At 48.9% G+C, this 14,684-nt stretch overlaps 1 protein-coding gene across 8 annotated transcripts in view; it reads right to left on the minus strand.

Moving 5' to 3' along the window:
• AOPEP (aminopeptidase O (putative)) overlaps positions 1-14,684 on the minus strand; it is a gene marked incomplete at its 5' end in the record, with an annotated part of 271,341 nt that overhangs the window by 126,661 nt on the left and 129,996 nt on the right. For 7 of the 8 annotated variants that reach the window (XR_014018176.1, XR_014018177.1, XM_081262546.1 and 4 more), the window contains one exon: positions 10,979-11,085. Coding sequence is in view for 6 of the 8 variants with exons in the window: in XM_081262546.1 (XP_081118672.1) it covers positions 10,979-11,085 (107 nt within the window). Of the gene's footprint in view, positions 1-8,400; positions 8,654-10,978; positions 11,086-14,684 lie in introns of those variants that run through there. The other variant, XM_081262548.1, reaches the window with a different exon arrangement.

Genomic DNA, 14,684 nt, shown 5'->3' on the forward strand with positions numbered 1-14,684 from the left:
TAAGCACACAGCATCTGTGTGTGCACACCTGTCCTTGACTGACACTTTCTCAGAGGGAACTCCTCACCACGTGGGGCTGTTACACCAAAGACCCTGGGAGATGGCTTCCTAGCACCCAACACCAGAAGAGTATCATTCAATCCCAAGGTCATTTATGGCCTCAAGCCCTAATTTCTCTTTCAGACAATTGCTGGTCAGCACTCCCAGGCTGGAGACATGCTATGAGACTAGAGAATATCAACTGATTTCCATCTGCCTAAAAAATTGAGATATATTTCACTATAAAATTCACCATTCAAAAAATGTGTAGTTCAGTGGTGGTTTTTTTTTTTTTTTTTTTTGTATATTCATAAAGTTGTACAACTGTCACCGGTACCTACTTCCAGAACATTTTCATCATCCTGGAAGGAAGCCCCACCCTCTGACAGTCACTTCCAAGTCTCCTCCCCACTTCCTGAAGCATCTGACACCATTGATCTCCTTCTTGCCTCAGTGGATTTGCTTATTTAGACAGTTCAAACACACAGAATCAGACGTGGCCTTTGTGTCTGGCTTCTGTCATTTAGTATGCTGTGTTCCAGGTCCCACCTCATAGCATGGATCACTGCTCCATTCCTTTTTAATGCTACCTATATCCGTTGGAGCCAGGCACAGTGACACATGCCTGTCATTCTAGTGACTCGGAGGGTAAGGCTGGAGGATCACAAGTTTGAGGCCAGCCTTAGCAGCTTAGCAAGGTCCTAAGCAACTTAGTGAGACCTATCTCAAAAGAGAAAAAGGCCTAGGGATGTGGTTCAGCGGCAGAGTGACTCCATTGAATGGATGCAACAAATCCGTTAATGCATTTAACTGCTGGTGGACATTTGGGTTGTTTCTATTTTTTGGCTACTGGGAATAAGGCTTCTGCAAACACTGGAGTACAAGTTTTTCATGGACTGAGGTTCCACCTTCCCTTCAGTACCCGTGGAGGAGTGAAACTGCAGCGAGCTAGGTAAGGCAGGTGCAGTCTCACATCCCCATGGCCAGGGAAGGGCTGCAGTTTCTCCACCCCTAACACCTGCTCTTCCGGGCCTTCTCCATCACAGCCATCCCAGGAGGTGGGGAGTGGTAGTTCACTGTGCTGCTGCTGTTGTTTAGTTTGTTTTGTTTGTTGTTGTTTTATTTCGTTTTTGGTACCAGGGACTGAATCCAGTCAACAACTCCATCACTGAGCCCCAGCCCCAGCCCTTTTTATTTAGAGATTGGCTCATTGTGGTTTTGACTGCATTTCTCTAATGGCTAATAATGTCAATAGAGCATCTTTTCACGTTTCTCCTTTTTTGGACCACACCTTGGAGACCTTGTTTGGAGATATTGTATTTAGATCACTTGACTGTTTTAATGGGTTATCTTTTTTTGTGGAGCTATAAGAATCCTTTATAGATTCTTTATGTATTTTATACATTCTTTAAATATTCCCTTGTCATATATAATTTACAAATATTATTTTTCATAATATAAGTTGTCTTTTGGGGTGCAGTGCTGGGACCCAAACCCAGGGCCCGGCACATACTAGGCAAACACTCTACCACCACACTACACCTGGCCCAAGGTTGTCTTCTGATTCTTGATGGAGTCCTTTGAAATACAAAAGTTTTTAATTTAATGAAGTCCAATTTACTGATATTTCCCCCTTCAGCTGCTTGCTCTAGGTATTGTATCTAAGACTGCTGCCTAGTCCAAGTGCAAGAACATTCACATCTATATTTTTCTATTAGTTTTTATAGTTTGAGGTTTTAAATCTTAGCCTTTGACCCACTGTAAGTTAGATTTTGTAGTGATATGCAGCAGGGAGTCTAATTTCATTCTCATGCATGTGAATATGCAGTCATCACAGCATAATCTGTTGAAAAGCCCATTCTTTCCCCCAGTGAGTGAGCTTGGACCCTTGACAAACACCCACGGACCATAGTGTACAGGTGTGTTTCTGGACTCTCCGTCTTATTCCACTGACCTGCACGTCTGTATGTCACTGCTACACTGTTGTGATTTGTAGTAAGTTTGAAATCTACAAGTGTGAACCCTCCAACTTTGTTGTCCTTTTTCAAGGCTGTTTTGATGATTCTGGGTTCCCTGCATCTATGTATGAATTATACGATCAGCTTGTCTATTTCTGCAAACAACAACTGAAATTTTGACAAAGATTACATTGGATCCATAGATCATGTTAGAAAGTATCGCCGTCTTATCAGTTTTAAGTCTTTCGGTTCATGAATACAAGATGTTTTTCCATTAATTTGGGGTCTAATTTCTTTCAGTGGTGTCCTATAGTTTCCAGTATGTAAGTGCTGTGTACTTTTGTTTATTCCCAAATATTACACTGTTTTTGATGCTACTGTAAACAAATTTTCCCTAGCTTCATTTTTTGATTAATCATAGCTGGTTTATAGGAATAGCTAGCTGATTTTCACATTGCTCTCACATCCTGCAACCATACTCAACTTGTTTATTAGTTCTAGTATTTTTTTTTGAGGATCCCACAGGATTTTCTATATATAAGATTGTATCATCTACAAATAGGATGTTTTACTTCTTCCTTTTCAAGTTGCATGCCTTTTATTTCACTCTCTTACCTAACTAACAGACCCTGACTGATAGGAAGACGGGCACAGCGAGGAAGCAAGTACTCCATAAACACCCAGGGTTACAGGAGAAATCACGCCCACTGGGTGAGAATTTTTCTGAATGGAAAACTAACACTCATTCCCCAAGAATGTAATATATGTAGCGCCTCCTCCGATTGGCTGAATGCAAAAGATATACTCAAGATGGGCAGAATACGAGTGAACTATTGTGGATTTTTACATGTATAGAGTTATTTTTCTATTTCATAGGCAAATAGTGTTTTGATGCATCAGTGCAACACAGGGCAGCAATACAGAAGCATGCATATATATTTGTAAGTTTTATTTTCTGAAAATGCATAAGAAAACATTAGCAGTACTCATCTTAGGATTAGGAGTACAGTGCTGAGGACAGAGTTGTATACTTTTCTAAGCTGTAGGATTACCCTGTTAGGTACTTTTGTTGCTTGGGGAGAGGGAAGAACCACGGTTTAACTAAGAAATAATTAGGAATTGTTTTACTTTTTTGTTGTGTTTTTCTGTATTTAAAGAAAATCTATTAAATGTTATTGCAAAAAATGAAATATTATGTAGGGTAAGTATCAGACGCCTATGAAGAATCTAACCCTTCCTTAGAAACACCTGAATGATGAGTAACCCAGGAATAGTCTAGAAAAATGAAGGAGGGTTATTTGAGTTCAATCATTCAGAACACATCTATCATCTTTGGTGTTTAAAAGAGCTACACATTGAGGGTGTCCATCCCACAGGAAACAGAAGCTGAGTGGGCAGCTCAGGGGGCGGAGCTGGCCTCTGCAACAGGAAAGGGCAGAGTCTGTCTCTGGCTGCGAGCCCTAACATTTTCAGAAAATGCTAGCTTAAGCACAGCACCCTCCCATCATGGAGTAGAAACAGTCTGCACAGCTAGCTTGCCAGGGTGTGTGATTCAAAGAGAGGAAACTGGATGGGAGAAAGGGGTGGAGGGCCAGAGTGATGCAGGGTGTGGACAGGAATTCTAAGGCTGACGTACAGATCCTCAGCACAGGCAGGACTCTGTTGTTTTTTGTGGTTTTGTTTTTTGCTACTGGGGACCTAACCCAGGGGTGCTTTACCACTGAATCACACCCCCCAGTACTTTTTGTTTTTTATTTTTTTACTATTATTATTATTAGTTGTTCAAAACATTACAAAGCTTTAGTTTTTATTTTAAGATAGGTTCTTGCTAAGTTGCTGAGGCTGGCCTCAAACTTACAGCCTTCCTGTCTCAGCCTCCCAAGTTGCTGGGATCGTAGGTGTGCACCACTGCACCTGGCTCAGGCAGGATTCTTGAAGGCCCCGAAGGCAGAATTTTTTCTTCTCAGGACCATAGTGAGACTAAGCATAGAGGCTAGGGAGCTTCATGGGGCAGAACCAGAGGGATACCAGGGTGGTCCTTCTGCGAAATTAGGCCAGAAGCAGGTTCTGGGAAGGTCTGAGGCTCCCGCTGGTCCTGGAAGTGTTGCCAAGGCAGTGCTCTCCTCAGGCTCCCTGTTGACCTTCAGGTCCCCTCTTCAGTGGTAGCTGGGCATCCTTGCACTTCTGAGTCTTGTTTGACACACATCCACCAGGTTCCAGAAGGCACAGCATCCAGTAAGGGCCGAGTGTTCATCTGAACCACAGGAGATGGCCAATGTTCAGAGGTGTCCTATGACTGAAACCAGTCTGTGTTTCAAATGATCCATACGTGCCTGCTGCTGCATCTGTCCCTCACCCTGCCCAGGAGGTAGAAACCAGGCTGCTCTTAGCTGGTTTCACAGCCACAGAGACTAAGCTCGGTGGGAGGGAGGGAGTCTTTCAAGGCTGCAGGGAGGTGGCAGAGTGTGGACACAGGTGAAGAGAGGGTGCTCCCAGGTGTACTCCAGGGCCCCATGCTGCTGTACTGGGTGGACACCTAAACTGTCGCGGCGCTCAGGCCTCGGTTCTCAGGCCCTGTCTTCACAGTGGGGCAGGATAACTACACCATAGCAAGGAGTGAAGCAGGGGTGCATTCCATCCTCTTAGAAGTCGTAAACAAGTTTCTGCGGCCCATGGACTTAACCAGCTCCATTAGTGGGTCCATCCTACATGCAGTCACAGACAGCTTAACGTTCTATTATTAGCAGCCTTCTCTGAAGTGGGGTTGACATTCCGATCTATTTTGAATAGCGCCCAACCAGCCACTCACTCAGAGCCTCAGGCAGCAGGCTCTTCTGAACTCAGCCTCCATTCCTGAAGTAGCCACCTAATTCCGTCCGCCTCTGGACTGTCTCTTTGATCATGCACTCTCTCAAGGGCTGGGTGATCTTCCCAGAACTCCATTTTCATCTTGTCATTCTTCGAACTTAAAATAGCTCCCCATTGTCAGGGAGGTCACACGCAAAAGTCTTGATTTGGCATCTAAAGAACTCCACTGCCTAGCCTGTCCACCTTTGGTCTCCCGGGGTCCTGTGAGGCCATTCCTGCCAGTAAGCTGTCCTCACTGGAATGCCCATTTGCACACGGACTCATTCTGAGCTGCTAGGCTTTGTTCTTTGAGCTCCCATCCCCCACTCCGCCACGCTCAGGGCCATCCCTTCCAGCCACTGCAGCTCAATCCACTCACACTTCCCGAAACCTTCTAACCCAGTCTCCGAGGATTAAATCTCGCTCTCAGAGCTTGGGGGTGCAGTCTTGTGATCAATATTTCAATACACAAAGACTCTCAGCAAAAGGGATGACGTCTACAACATCCGTTTCTTCAACATTTGAGTGCTCACTCAGTCCCAAGTGCTTGGTACACAGAGGTCAACAGCACCGAGGACACAAGGCTGACGGGTCAGAAGAGAAAGGTGCTCTGCTAGACCAAATGAAATTTTGGCTTTTGTAGGCCAGAAATGATCAAATATTGTCCATTTAATAGGCTTACCCTAAATATAAAGATAATTATCAAATAACATAGTAAGATCAGGGATGGAGACGCCACAAGAGCCTCCAGGAGGTACGTACGGAGGAAGGATGCAGGATATCTTAGGGTAGGACTGAGCTTTTTTGGAAGGTGATGGCAGGGTTAGGGGCTGAATGTTCACCCCTGGAACTTGCATGCGGATCCCAAACCCTAGTACCTCACAATAGGGCTACACTTGGAGAGGGGCCTTTCAGGGCACGATTAGGTCAACACAAGGCTGCCAGGGTGGTCCCTGATCCACTGGTGTCCTTCAGAGGAGATGTAGTGTCTAACTGGTGTCCTTAAGAGGAGAGGTGCAGGTACAGAGAGAACCACATGAGCACACGGCAGGAAGAGGCCCTGCGGGCCAGGGGAAGGCCTCACACAAACCTCCCAGGCCAAGCCTTGACCTTGGAGCTGCAGAAGGGCAAGGAAACAACTCTGCTGTTTAAACCATGGGGTCTTCAGCGTCCCGCCACAGCAGCATGCACAAACCCAGAAGGTTCTGAGGGCTCCCTGGGCAGGTGGAAGGGAAAGCAAAGAATGTCCAAAGATGAGACGGGGAAACAGAACTGAGGTCATGTGGGGATGCTTTCAGAGAGTCTGAGGGAAGGAGGTGCCAGAATCCTGAGGTGTTGTGAAGAGTCTCTGGTGGCAATGAGGCAGGGCAAAACTAGAGGCAGAAAAACTCTGCATTCTATTGGTTATAAATACAGAATTAGTAGCAAAGTGAGAAGAGGAAAACTCAAAGTTTGTTTTAGCTAGACTAGGGCCGGTGCCGGCAAGGCGGAAGAGCGCCGGAGATGCTGGTCGTGGAGGTGGAAAGGGTGGAACCAGGGAAAGACGTGGACGTTGCTGTGGCCACAGGCGAGGCACTCTCGAGGAGCAGGGGAAGATGTCTGCATTACCTGGCAGTATCAGCCATGGAGACAGTAGAGAGGGGAGAGCTACATCCGACTCCTGCCTGTCAGCGCCTCCTTAATGTGATCTATTTTAACCTTTTTCTCAGTGTGAGCTTGACTTTAACAATGAATCCAGAAAAAGGGGGAAGCGATAATAAATCACAAACAATAAAAACCAACAGAGATTTTTCCTGATCCTGCCCTTATAGCTCTTCCCTCCCAGGAGCCTGTCAGAAATGCTAACTGAAAGCCCCGAGAGAAGCTGCTGGAATTCAGCCGTACCCTAGAGACCAGAGACGGAGGCCCTGAGAAGCCCCCGGCACCTTCTCTGGCAAGAGCCACACTGCTGCACTGGTCAAGGAAGGAGCCTGCTGTCAAGGAGCCACAAGAGGAGACAGCTCAGCAGCACTGGCCTGGCAGGAAGCACCACAGAGTCAGACTTCTCCCGGGGGCCTCCTGCCAGGGCTGGTGGAGAGGGAGGGAGGGAGGGTCTGGAGGGAGCCACTGCAGGCTCCTGTGTGGAAAGGCATCTTTAATAATTAACAAATGAGAAAAGGCAGGAGCCATTAATGTGACCTGCAGCATCCTGCGGCTCTGAGCAATCCCAGGAGGCTGAGATGGCAAGGAGCCACTCTAAGACACGTCTGGGGAGGCCCGGACTCCATACTGGATGTATGAGAGGTACAAATGGAAAACGGTTCCTGTAAATCACTGAAATCAGTGAGTCGAAGCTAAAACAAACTTTGAGTTTTCCTCTTCTCACTTTGCTACTAATTCTGTATCTATAACCAATAGAATGCAGAGTTTTCTTCTAACTTTTGAAATATCTTTTGAAATTTTTTGAAAGATTTCAAGTGTTAAAAGACAAAGATCCACATGTCACTCTGACCTGTATGTTCTTCCAGAGTTCAAGACACCTGGCATATAAATGCCATGCTGAGCTCTTCGAAGGCAGGATGTGGGACAGGGAAAGAGGTGAGTTCCGATTCCATGCTTAACTGCCTGCTCCGCTCTTACCACATGTGCAATGCTGGATGCAGTATTCAGTCTTCTTGAGTCTAAAGTCATTTGAATGATGATATCCAACTGCCAGCAAAGCAGGTGGGACAGGACGGGTCAGTAGAGTGTAGGCAATCTAGGAAGCTGGGACACGCAGGAGCAGAGAGAAGAAAGCGTTCTTGGAAGAAAGACGTGGCCAGCCATGTTGAAGTCGGACCACAGAGAAGCCTTCAGGGCAGCTGTCAGGGCAGAGCAGTCTGAGGGGACAACACCAAGACCTCACACAATTCTTGGTCCATCACTTCAAGACCATGGTGCATCTTGACATGAAGAAGAAAGGAAAGAGGGAGGGAGGGAGGGAGGAAGAAGTATCTTCCACCACTGGACTATTTTAAAGAACGTCTTTGTCAGATTCATTTGCATATTAAAATAAAATCTGAGGATGGATTTCTAGGATTCTAGTTCTTCCTTTTCTTTTTTTCCTTTTTTCTTTTTACAGGGTGCTCTACCACTGAGCTACCCCCCAGACCTTTTTCTTTTTATTTTTAGACAATGTTTCTCTAAGATGCTGGGGCTTTCTCAAATTTGCAATCCTCCTGTCTCAGCCTCCCAAATTGCTGGGATTACAGGCATGCACCACCACTCCTGGCTCTTTTACTTTCAATAATTTCTAGGTTTTCTGTGCCCATTTAAGGGAGAATTCCTGGGGATGGGTGTAAGCTAAATCTAGACTGTGCAATTTAGGGCAGGTTTGGGATCATTTCCTCCTTGTATAAACACATCTGATAAGAATATTTTCCCTGCTGATGTTCACAAAACCCTTCAGATCCAATTGTTTCATCATTAGCCTGTGTTTAGGCAAACGCAATTTCTGAATATTAAGACATAGGAAAATAAGCGTCATGATAAGTTTTCTAGTACAAAGGTCTAAAAATACTGTATTCTTCTGCCCAACTCCACACACAAAGGAAAAGAACACAGCCACCCAAAGCTGGGTCCACCCCAGCCCCACGGAAGCCAGAGATAAGATTTCCTTGCCTGTGACCGACTTTCCAAGGGGCTGCCCACCTTGCTTATGACCTGGAAGCACATTCCTCTAATATTCCTTATGATGCTCCCAGTCAAAGAACTAAGGTCACACAGAACAGAGGCATCGCAGGGGCTGAGACACGGAGAGGGGAATGATCTCTTAATTGGGGAAACTGCATCTGAAAGGAGAAGATCTGTAGTCACAGGGCTCACACTTTAGCACACACCTGGGTCCACCACCCCCCCCCCCGCCGCCTTCCCAATGTGGCTTCCCTCGCCAGCACAACCTCCGTCCCTCGCCAAGTGACGCTCACTGGCTCCACTTCCCGACTCTTTATTCGCTCTCTGTCCGCCTCGGTCTGGCTTCCTCTCCACCACTCATAAATAAGCACATGCGATGTCAAGGTCACGGATGCTTTTCCTTCAGTGCTGACAAGGGTCTCTTCTCTCTTTCCTTCCACACCCTCAGCAGCACCCAACGCTGGCCATGCTCGCTGGCTTCGCTTTCTTCCATGACCCCAGTGCCCTTGTTTCCCACACATACTGTGTCCCCAGGATCCCCTGGCTCACCTTCCTCACCACCTCTTCTCCTGCTTTCTTCTCTGCCTCACGGTCTCTACATGCTCAGAATTTTAAGTGTTTTGTGGCTGAATGTTCCATCTCACCAACGAGTGCCTGCCTTGCACGCCCACTGAGTTCTTGATGTTGAACATCTATCTGAAATCTCAAAGCACACGCAAAACCAAAATCTTTTCTTGTTCCCTCCAAAGCTTGTTCTTCCCAAAGATTTTGCCATCTCAATAAATGCCATCACCATCCACCCATCTGCCAACGTGAGAACCGAAGTCATTCTGGACCCCCTCCCTGCCCTCTTCTCCACGTTCAACTGAACAAAGACCTGCCAGTTCTCCTGCCACCACACACCCTGCCCTGCCAGTTCTCCTGCCACCGCACCCCTCCCGGTCTTTGTCTGCTACCTGAGGCCCATCCTGCACCACCACACAGAACAGCAAAGGAAGGACCCCTGCAGATCCTCTCCTTCCCTGAGGAAGACCCCACAGCAGTTCTACAGAACTTGGGACGAGGTCTTGTGCCATGGCTCCTGCCTCTCTCATAGCCCGGTCCTCCTTGCTATCCAGAGCACACCCAAGCTTTGCTGCCTCAAGGCCTGTGTACCTTCCTCTGTGGGGCTGGGCACACGGCCACTCATTCTTGAAGCTCTGCAGTGAGTTCAGAACCATAGCACCATCCTTTCCCTTACTGCTCACGGCCTGTGAGCAGCTCAGCCGTGCTGCATGCCTGCTAAGTAGACACTCCACGAGAGCAGGGACCAGGTCTGCCCTGGCATGGGGACAGCCATCCTGCCAGCTCATGAAAAACTGGCTGAGGGAGCAGATGCATCATGGGTATCCTAGCTCCCAGCCATGTGCCCACCACTGCCCAGCTGTCTCTCCTAAACAATGGACAAGTCAGCTTGGGAGGCCATGAGTAGCGTGCAAACACACAGAACTCCACCGTGGGAAGGGCGCGGTCCTGCACAAAAGCCGGCCAGCCTTGTTCCCTGGGGTCCCGCCAGTTCAGGGAGTTTCCATCAGGCTTCTGCCTCCTGGGGCATCTCAGCTATACTCAGGAGGGGCTGGGGTGGCAATTTAAAAACACAACAGCAGCACCATCCAAGACTGCCTATGCACAGGGAGGAGGCTGGCCTTCAGGGAGGCCATCTAAAATGGACAAGGAACAAGGACACCTGGAAGGCCATCCTTCCCACCCGTGTGACTGCAGACTCCACAGACTCCAAACACTGGACTCTAGTCAAGATGGGGCCCTGGGAAGCTACTGTTGCCATAGCAACCTAGCACTCCTGGGGAGGGCCCTGGTCACAGGGCTTCAGATAAACAACTATTTAGAGGACTACAGAAAAGGAGCAAAACAGAAAGGGGCAAAAATGGAAAAATGGCAAGAATTAATCCTACAAGTGCCATAGCCACACTCTAAAAACAAAACTCAGGAGCTGGGAGTGGCCTCCTCCTAGTGCCCCAGAGAGAGGGCACAGGCTTCCTGCTGGGCTACATCTGAAACAAAAAGCCCCATTGACTCGCACATCTGTTCCTACTAAACACTTAGGAATCAATATTTTCCTAAAGATTTTTTTCCTTTGGCTTTAAAGGGTTACTGTCTGCCAGGCCGCCAAACCCCAACCTTCTCCATGTCTGCAGCCACCACATAAAGTGACTATTAGAACTTCAAACGGAGAATTTGGTCCCGGAAATGGCCTCATGCTAGTTTTTTCCTGAATAAAGATACCAGGAAAATGTCAAAAGGCAGACTGAAACCCACACCCTGAAAGACTTAACACACAACATGCTCATCCCTGGGAGGGTGAACAACCCAGCCTGGTTTGGTTTAAAAGGGAAACAGGGTAGATTTCATCAGATGGCCTGGAAGAGCCTGGAAGGAACAGCGGGGAGGGGAGAGAGGACAGGCACAGGCTCCTGGTGCTTTACCTCAACACCTGCATTTCCTCCGGGGAGTTCCGCAGCTCGTCCTGGAGGCGACGCCAGCGCAGGCAGGCTCTCAGCTCCTGTTGCTCCTGGGCCTCGTGGGGTGATAGCTGCTTGGCCAGACACAGACACATGCACAAGAGTCACTGTGCTGGTCAGACCCGACCCCTGGAATGACTTGCTTTCTTTCCATGGGGATGACAGGGCCTGCCCCCTGCTTTCACCTTGTTCCCATTCAGAAAAGCCAGCACCCAAGGAACCTCTTGGCTCCTCAAGGGAAGACCCAGCTGCGCGTTCCACCATGCTGGCAGGCAGAGCCAGCTCAGGAGGGCCCCTGGGCCTGGAGCCTTCCACTCCCTGGACACACGCCTGGCCTGGAGAGAGGGGGCTTCCGTAGGAGCGTTTCCACTTTGATCCCATCCAGCCCACTTTCCTGCTTGTCTTTCTGCACAGGAGGGTGGGGGGCTGTGGGTGTCTATTCACCTCCAACTCTTCTCAGTCCTCAGTTTCGTCCAGGACTGTTTACAGTGGTGTCCGCTAATGGAACCCAGATGACCGTTTGCACATAAACAGAAAAAAAGTACACTGCTTAGACTCAGTGGAAGGGGGAGGCCTTCACACTCTGCCCACTGGGTCAGAATTGGCTGCTGTCACGTGAAAGTGCTCTTGAGGCCACATGGCCCTAATCTTTCTGAGGCGGGCCAAATGACCCCCACCACGGAGGGAGAATGTGCAGGATCTACAGGCCTCTCTAGAAATCAAAGTTCCCTAAAAACTTATTCAATAGATATTTTACTGAGTCTCCTATAGGGCCCAAAGACACTGTGGATAGAGCCTCTACCATGAGGAGTCTGGACAGGACACTAACAGGTGACATTGAGGTAAGGAAAAACCAGGTGCCCCTTGCCAACCAGGGGGGGGTCACAGGCTTCCTGTGGAGGAGGAGGTACCTGAGCTCTCCTTGGGGAGGACAGGAATCATCAGGGAGCAGGTCTCAGTGGGCAGGAGAGCATGCGCAAGGTTTGTGGGGCCTGGAAAAAGCACACTGTGCTTGGAGCAGACAGCCGCCCCCAGCAAGAGGGTGCAAGAGGCCAGCTGGGGTGGAGGATGACCTGCTGCAGGCCAGATTGCTCATTCAGCATGTTCTCAAGGCCTGACCCCAATGTGGCTGCATTTGGGGACAGAGCATTTAAGGAGGTGACTAAGATTAAATGAGGCCATAAGAGGGGTCCTCATCCAGTAGGACTTAGGCTAATTAAAAAAAGGAAGAGACTTGCTCCCTCTCCTCAAGCATGGAAGAAAGGCCATGAGAGGATCAAGCAAGAACGTGGCCATTGGCCCACCACAAGAGAGTCCTCACCAAAAACCACCATGAGGGCAGCTTCCTCTGGGACTGCCAGTCTCTAGAAATGGGTGAGGAAAAACGCCTATCGCTTGAAACCCAAGGTCTGCAGAACCTGATGAGGGCAGGGGGTGGCTGTGCACCGACACACCAGTGGAGCAGTCTAGGTTTTATCTAGTTGTTGGTGAGTCGTGTGGTTCAGTCTTGCAACTCAACCCACTTGTCCCTGTGTATGCCACTCTGCGGGGAACACCACGGTCCGTCTCTTTATTCAGTGGTTCTCACTCCTCTCTTTGCTATGCCACAGAGCAGTCTCCAGGGCAGCAAGAGACCACAGCCACCAGTGCCTGCTCCCAGCTTCTCCAGCAGGAGAGTTCCAGGGATGGCACTGCCCCTCCCCACCTACGTGCTCCTCACTGCTTGCAAGGTCTGATGTGGGCACCCCCGAGATACCGGCTCAGCGTGGCCAGCAGAGCAGCGCTCAGAGCAACGCTGTGCTCTGAAAACATTTCCAAAGTTCCTGCTGGAATCTGGATAATGGCCTGTTACCTGAGGGGTGTTCGGTTTTCACCTTTTTTTCTTTATGGTGCTGGAATTGACCACTGAGCTATATCCCACCCCTTTTGTTTCTTATTTTGAGAGCCTAGCAGGAGGTTGCTAAGGCTGGTCTCTAACTGAGCCTGGTCTCAGCCTCTGAGTCCCTGGGCCTGCAGGTGCACACCAGTGCCAGGAGCGTTGTCACTCCCTGAAGAGCTACCAAGCACTTACTGCTATGTGGTGGGTGACCCCTGGGGCAGGTTCAGGGGTGAGGGGCTGGAGAATGGCAGCCTCTCTTCCCAGAGGCCCATGGCAGAAGCCGTTCCTCCACAGAGGCTTTCCTGATGCACTGGGACCTGGCCTCTCCAGCTTGGGACACTCCAAGGGATGCTATCTCCCTCTCTGCCTCATTTCCCTCTTCCTTCCACTAACAGCTCTTCTTATCCTCACTCTTCTACACCCACAGATGGAGCACAGGGTGGGCACAGAAGGTGCCTGTGAGACGCCACCCAGCCCGCTTCTGTCAGGGGCAGGGCCATACTCAGGGTAGTTACATGCAGGAACAAGCAAGGAGACAAAGGAGGGACCACCTGAAGTGCAGGTGGTAAATGATAGAGGCACCACCATCAGAGACCTGAAGCACACAGCTGCCAAAGCACCAATCTGACTGCCTAGACTGGAAGCCCCCCAGGGAAGAAAGAGATCATGCCAGTATGTTTATATCAAACCCTTGCTGGACATTTACTTACGAGCAGGGTGGTGGGAAATCAGAGGAAGAGAACGCACACTTCTTGCATGTGTCTGATACTGCTAAGCTCATTCACACATACCCCACTCACTCTGTGAGGGTATGCCTCCTCCCGCCCATTCTACAAATGGGGAAACTGAGGCTCACCAGGGCTACACTTATGCTTATACTCAGAAAGCTAGTGAACAGCCAAGCTGGGACACAAAGCTGGTCTATCTCAGAACCTGCCCCATCCCCCCCATCTAGCAGGTGGCCTCTACATGTGTGTACTCCACTAGCTCTACAACCGTGGTCAAAGAGGATAGGACACGTGAGATGCAGGTTCACTGTGGAAAAGAGTGTAGTCCAAGCTGTGAGGATGAGAAAATCACACAGTAGAAGGAAGAAGGAAAAAATGAGAAAAAGAGTAAAGAGCAAAGCACCACAGGAGTTCAAAGTTAATAGGAGAGCAGTGTTATGGTTGGCCGTGAAGTGTCCCCAAAGGCTCTCATCAATAGAAGGACATTCAGAGGTGGAATGACTAGATCGAGAGAGCTGCAATCTCATCAGCCCACCCCAGGCTGAGTGAACTCATCATGGTAACTGTAGGCAGGCGGGATGAGTCTGAGGAGTTGGGCATGCCCTGGAAGGGGGCTTCTTCCCTGTGGCCTTTCCTCACTTTCTGTCTCTCTCTCTGCTTCATGGAGGAGCAGCTCTCCTCTGCTGTGCCCTTCTGCCATGAGGTGCTGCCTTGTTTCTGGTGCAAAGCAATGGAGTCGGCCCACCATGAACTGGACCTCTGAAACTGAGCGAAAATACACTTTCCCTCCACTGTTTTCTGTGGGGTATTTTGGTCATAGCAAGAAAAGCTGACTAGTACAGGCAGTGCTGAGAATTGTGGGTGGACATGGGCCATCCCAAGAACGAGCCTCAAGTCGGTTAGTGAAATACAAAGAGATGTCAGTGGGCAGAACTACCTTGAACAAAATCATATAGGTATGCACACACTTGGGATTTAGAAAATGCTACACAGTCCAATGTGTAAGGGACCCAAACATTAGAAACTGAGAAGTATTCAGGAAGCAGGTCAGCTGCCATATCCT

Source organism: Spermophilus citellus (genome assembly GCF_964194105.1).
Source record: "Spermophilus citellus genome assembly, chromosome: 12".
Taxonomy (NCBI): Eukaryota; Metazoa; Chordata; class Mammalia; order Rodentia; family Sciuridae; genus Spermophilus; species Spermophilus citellus.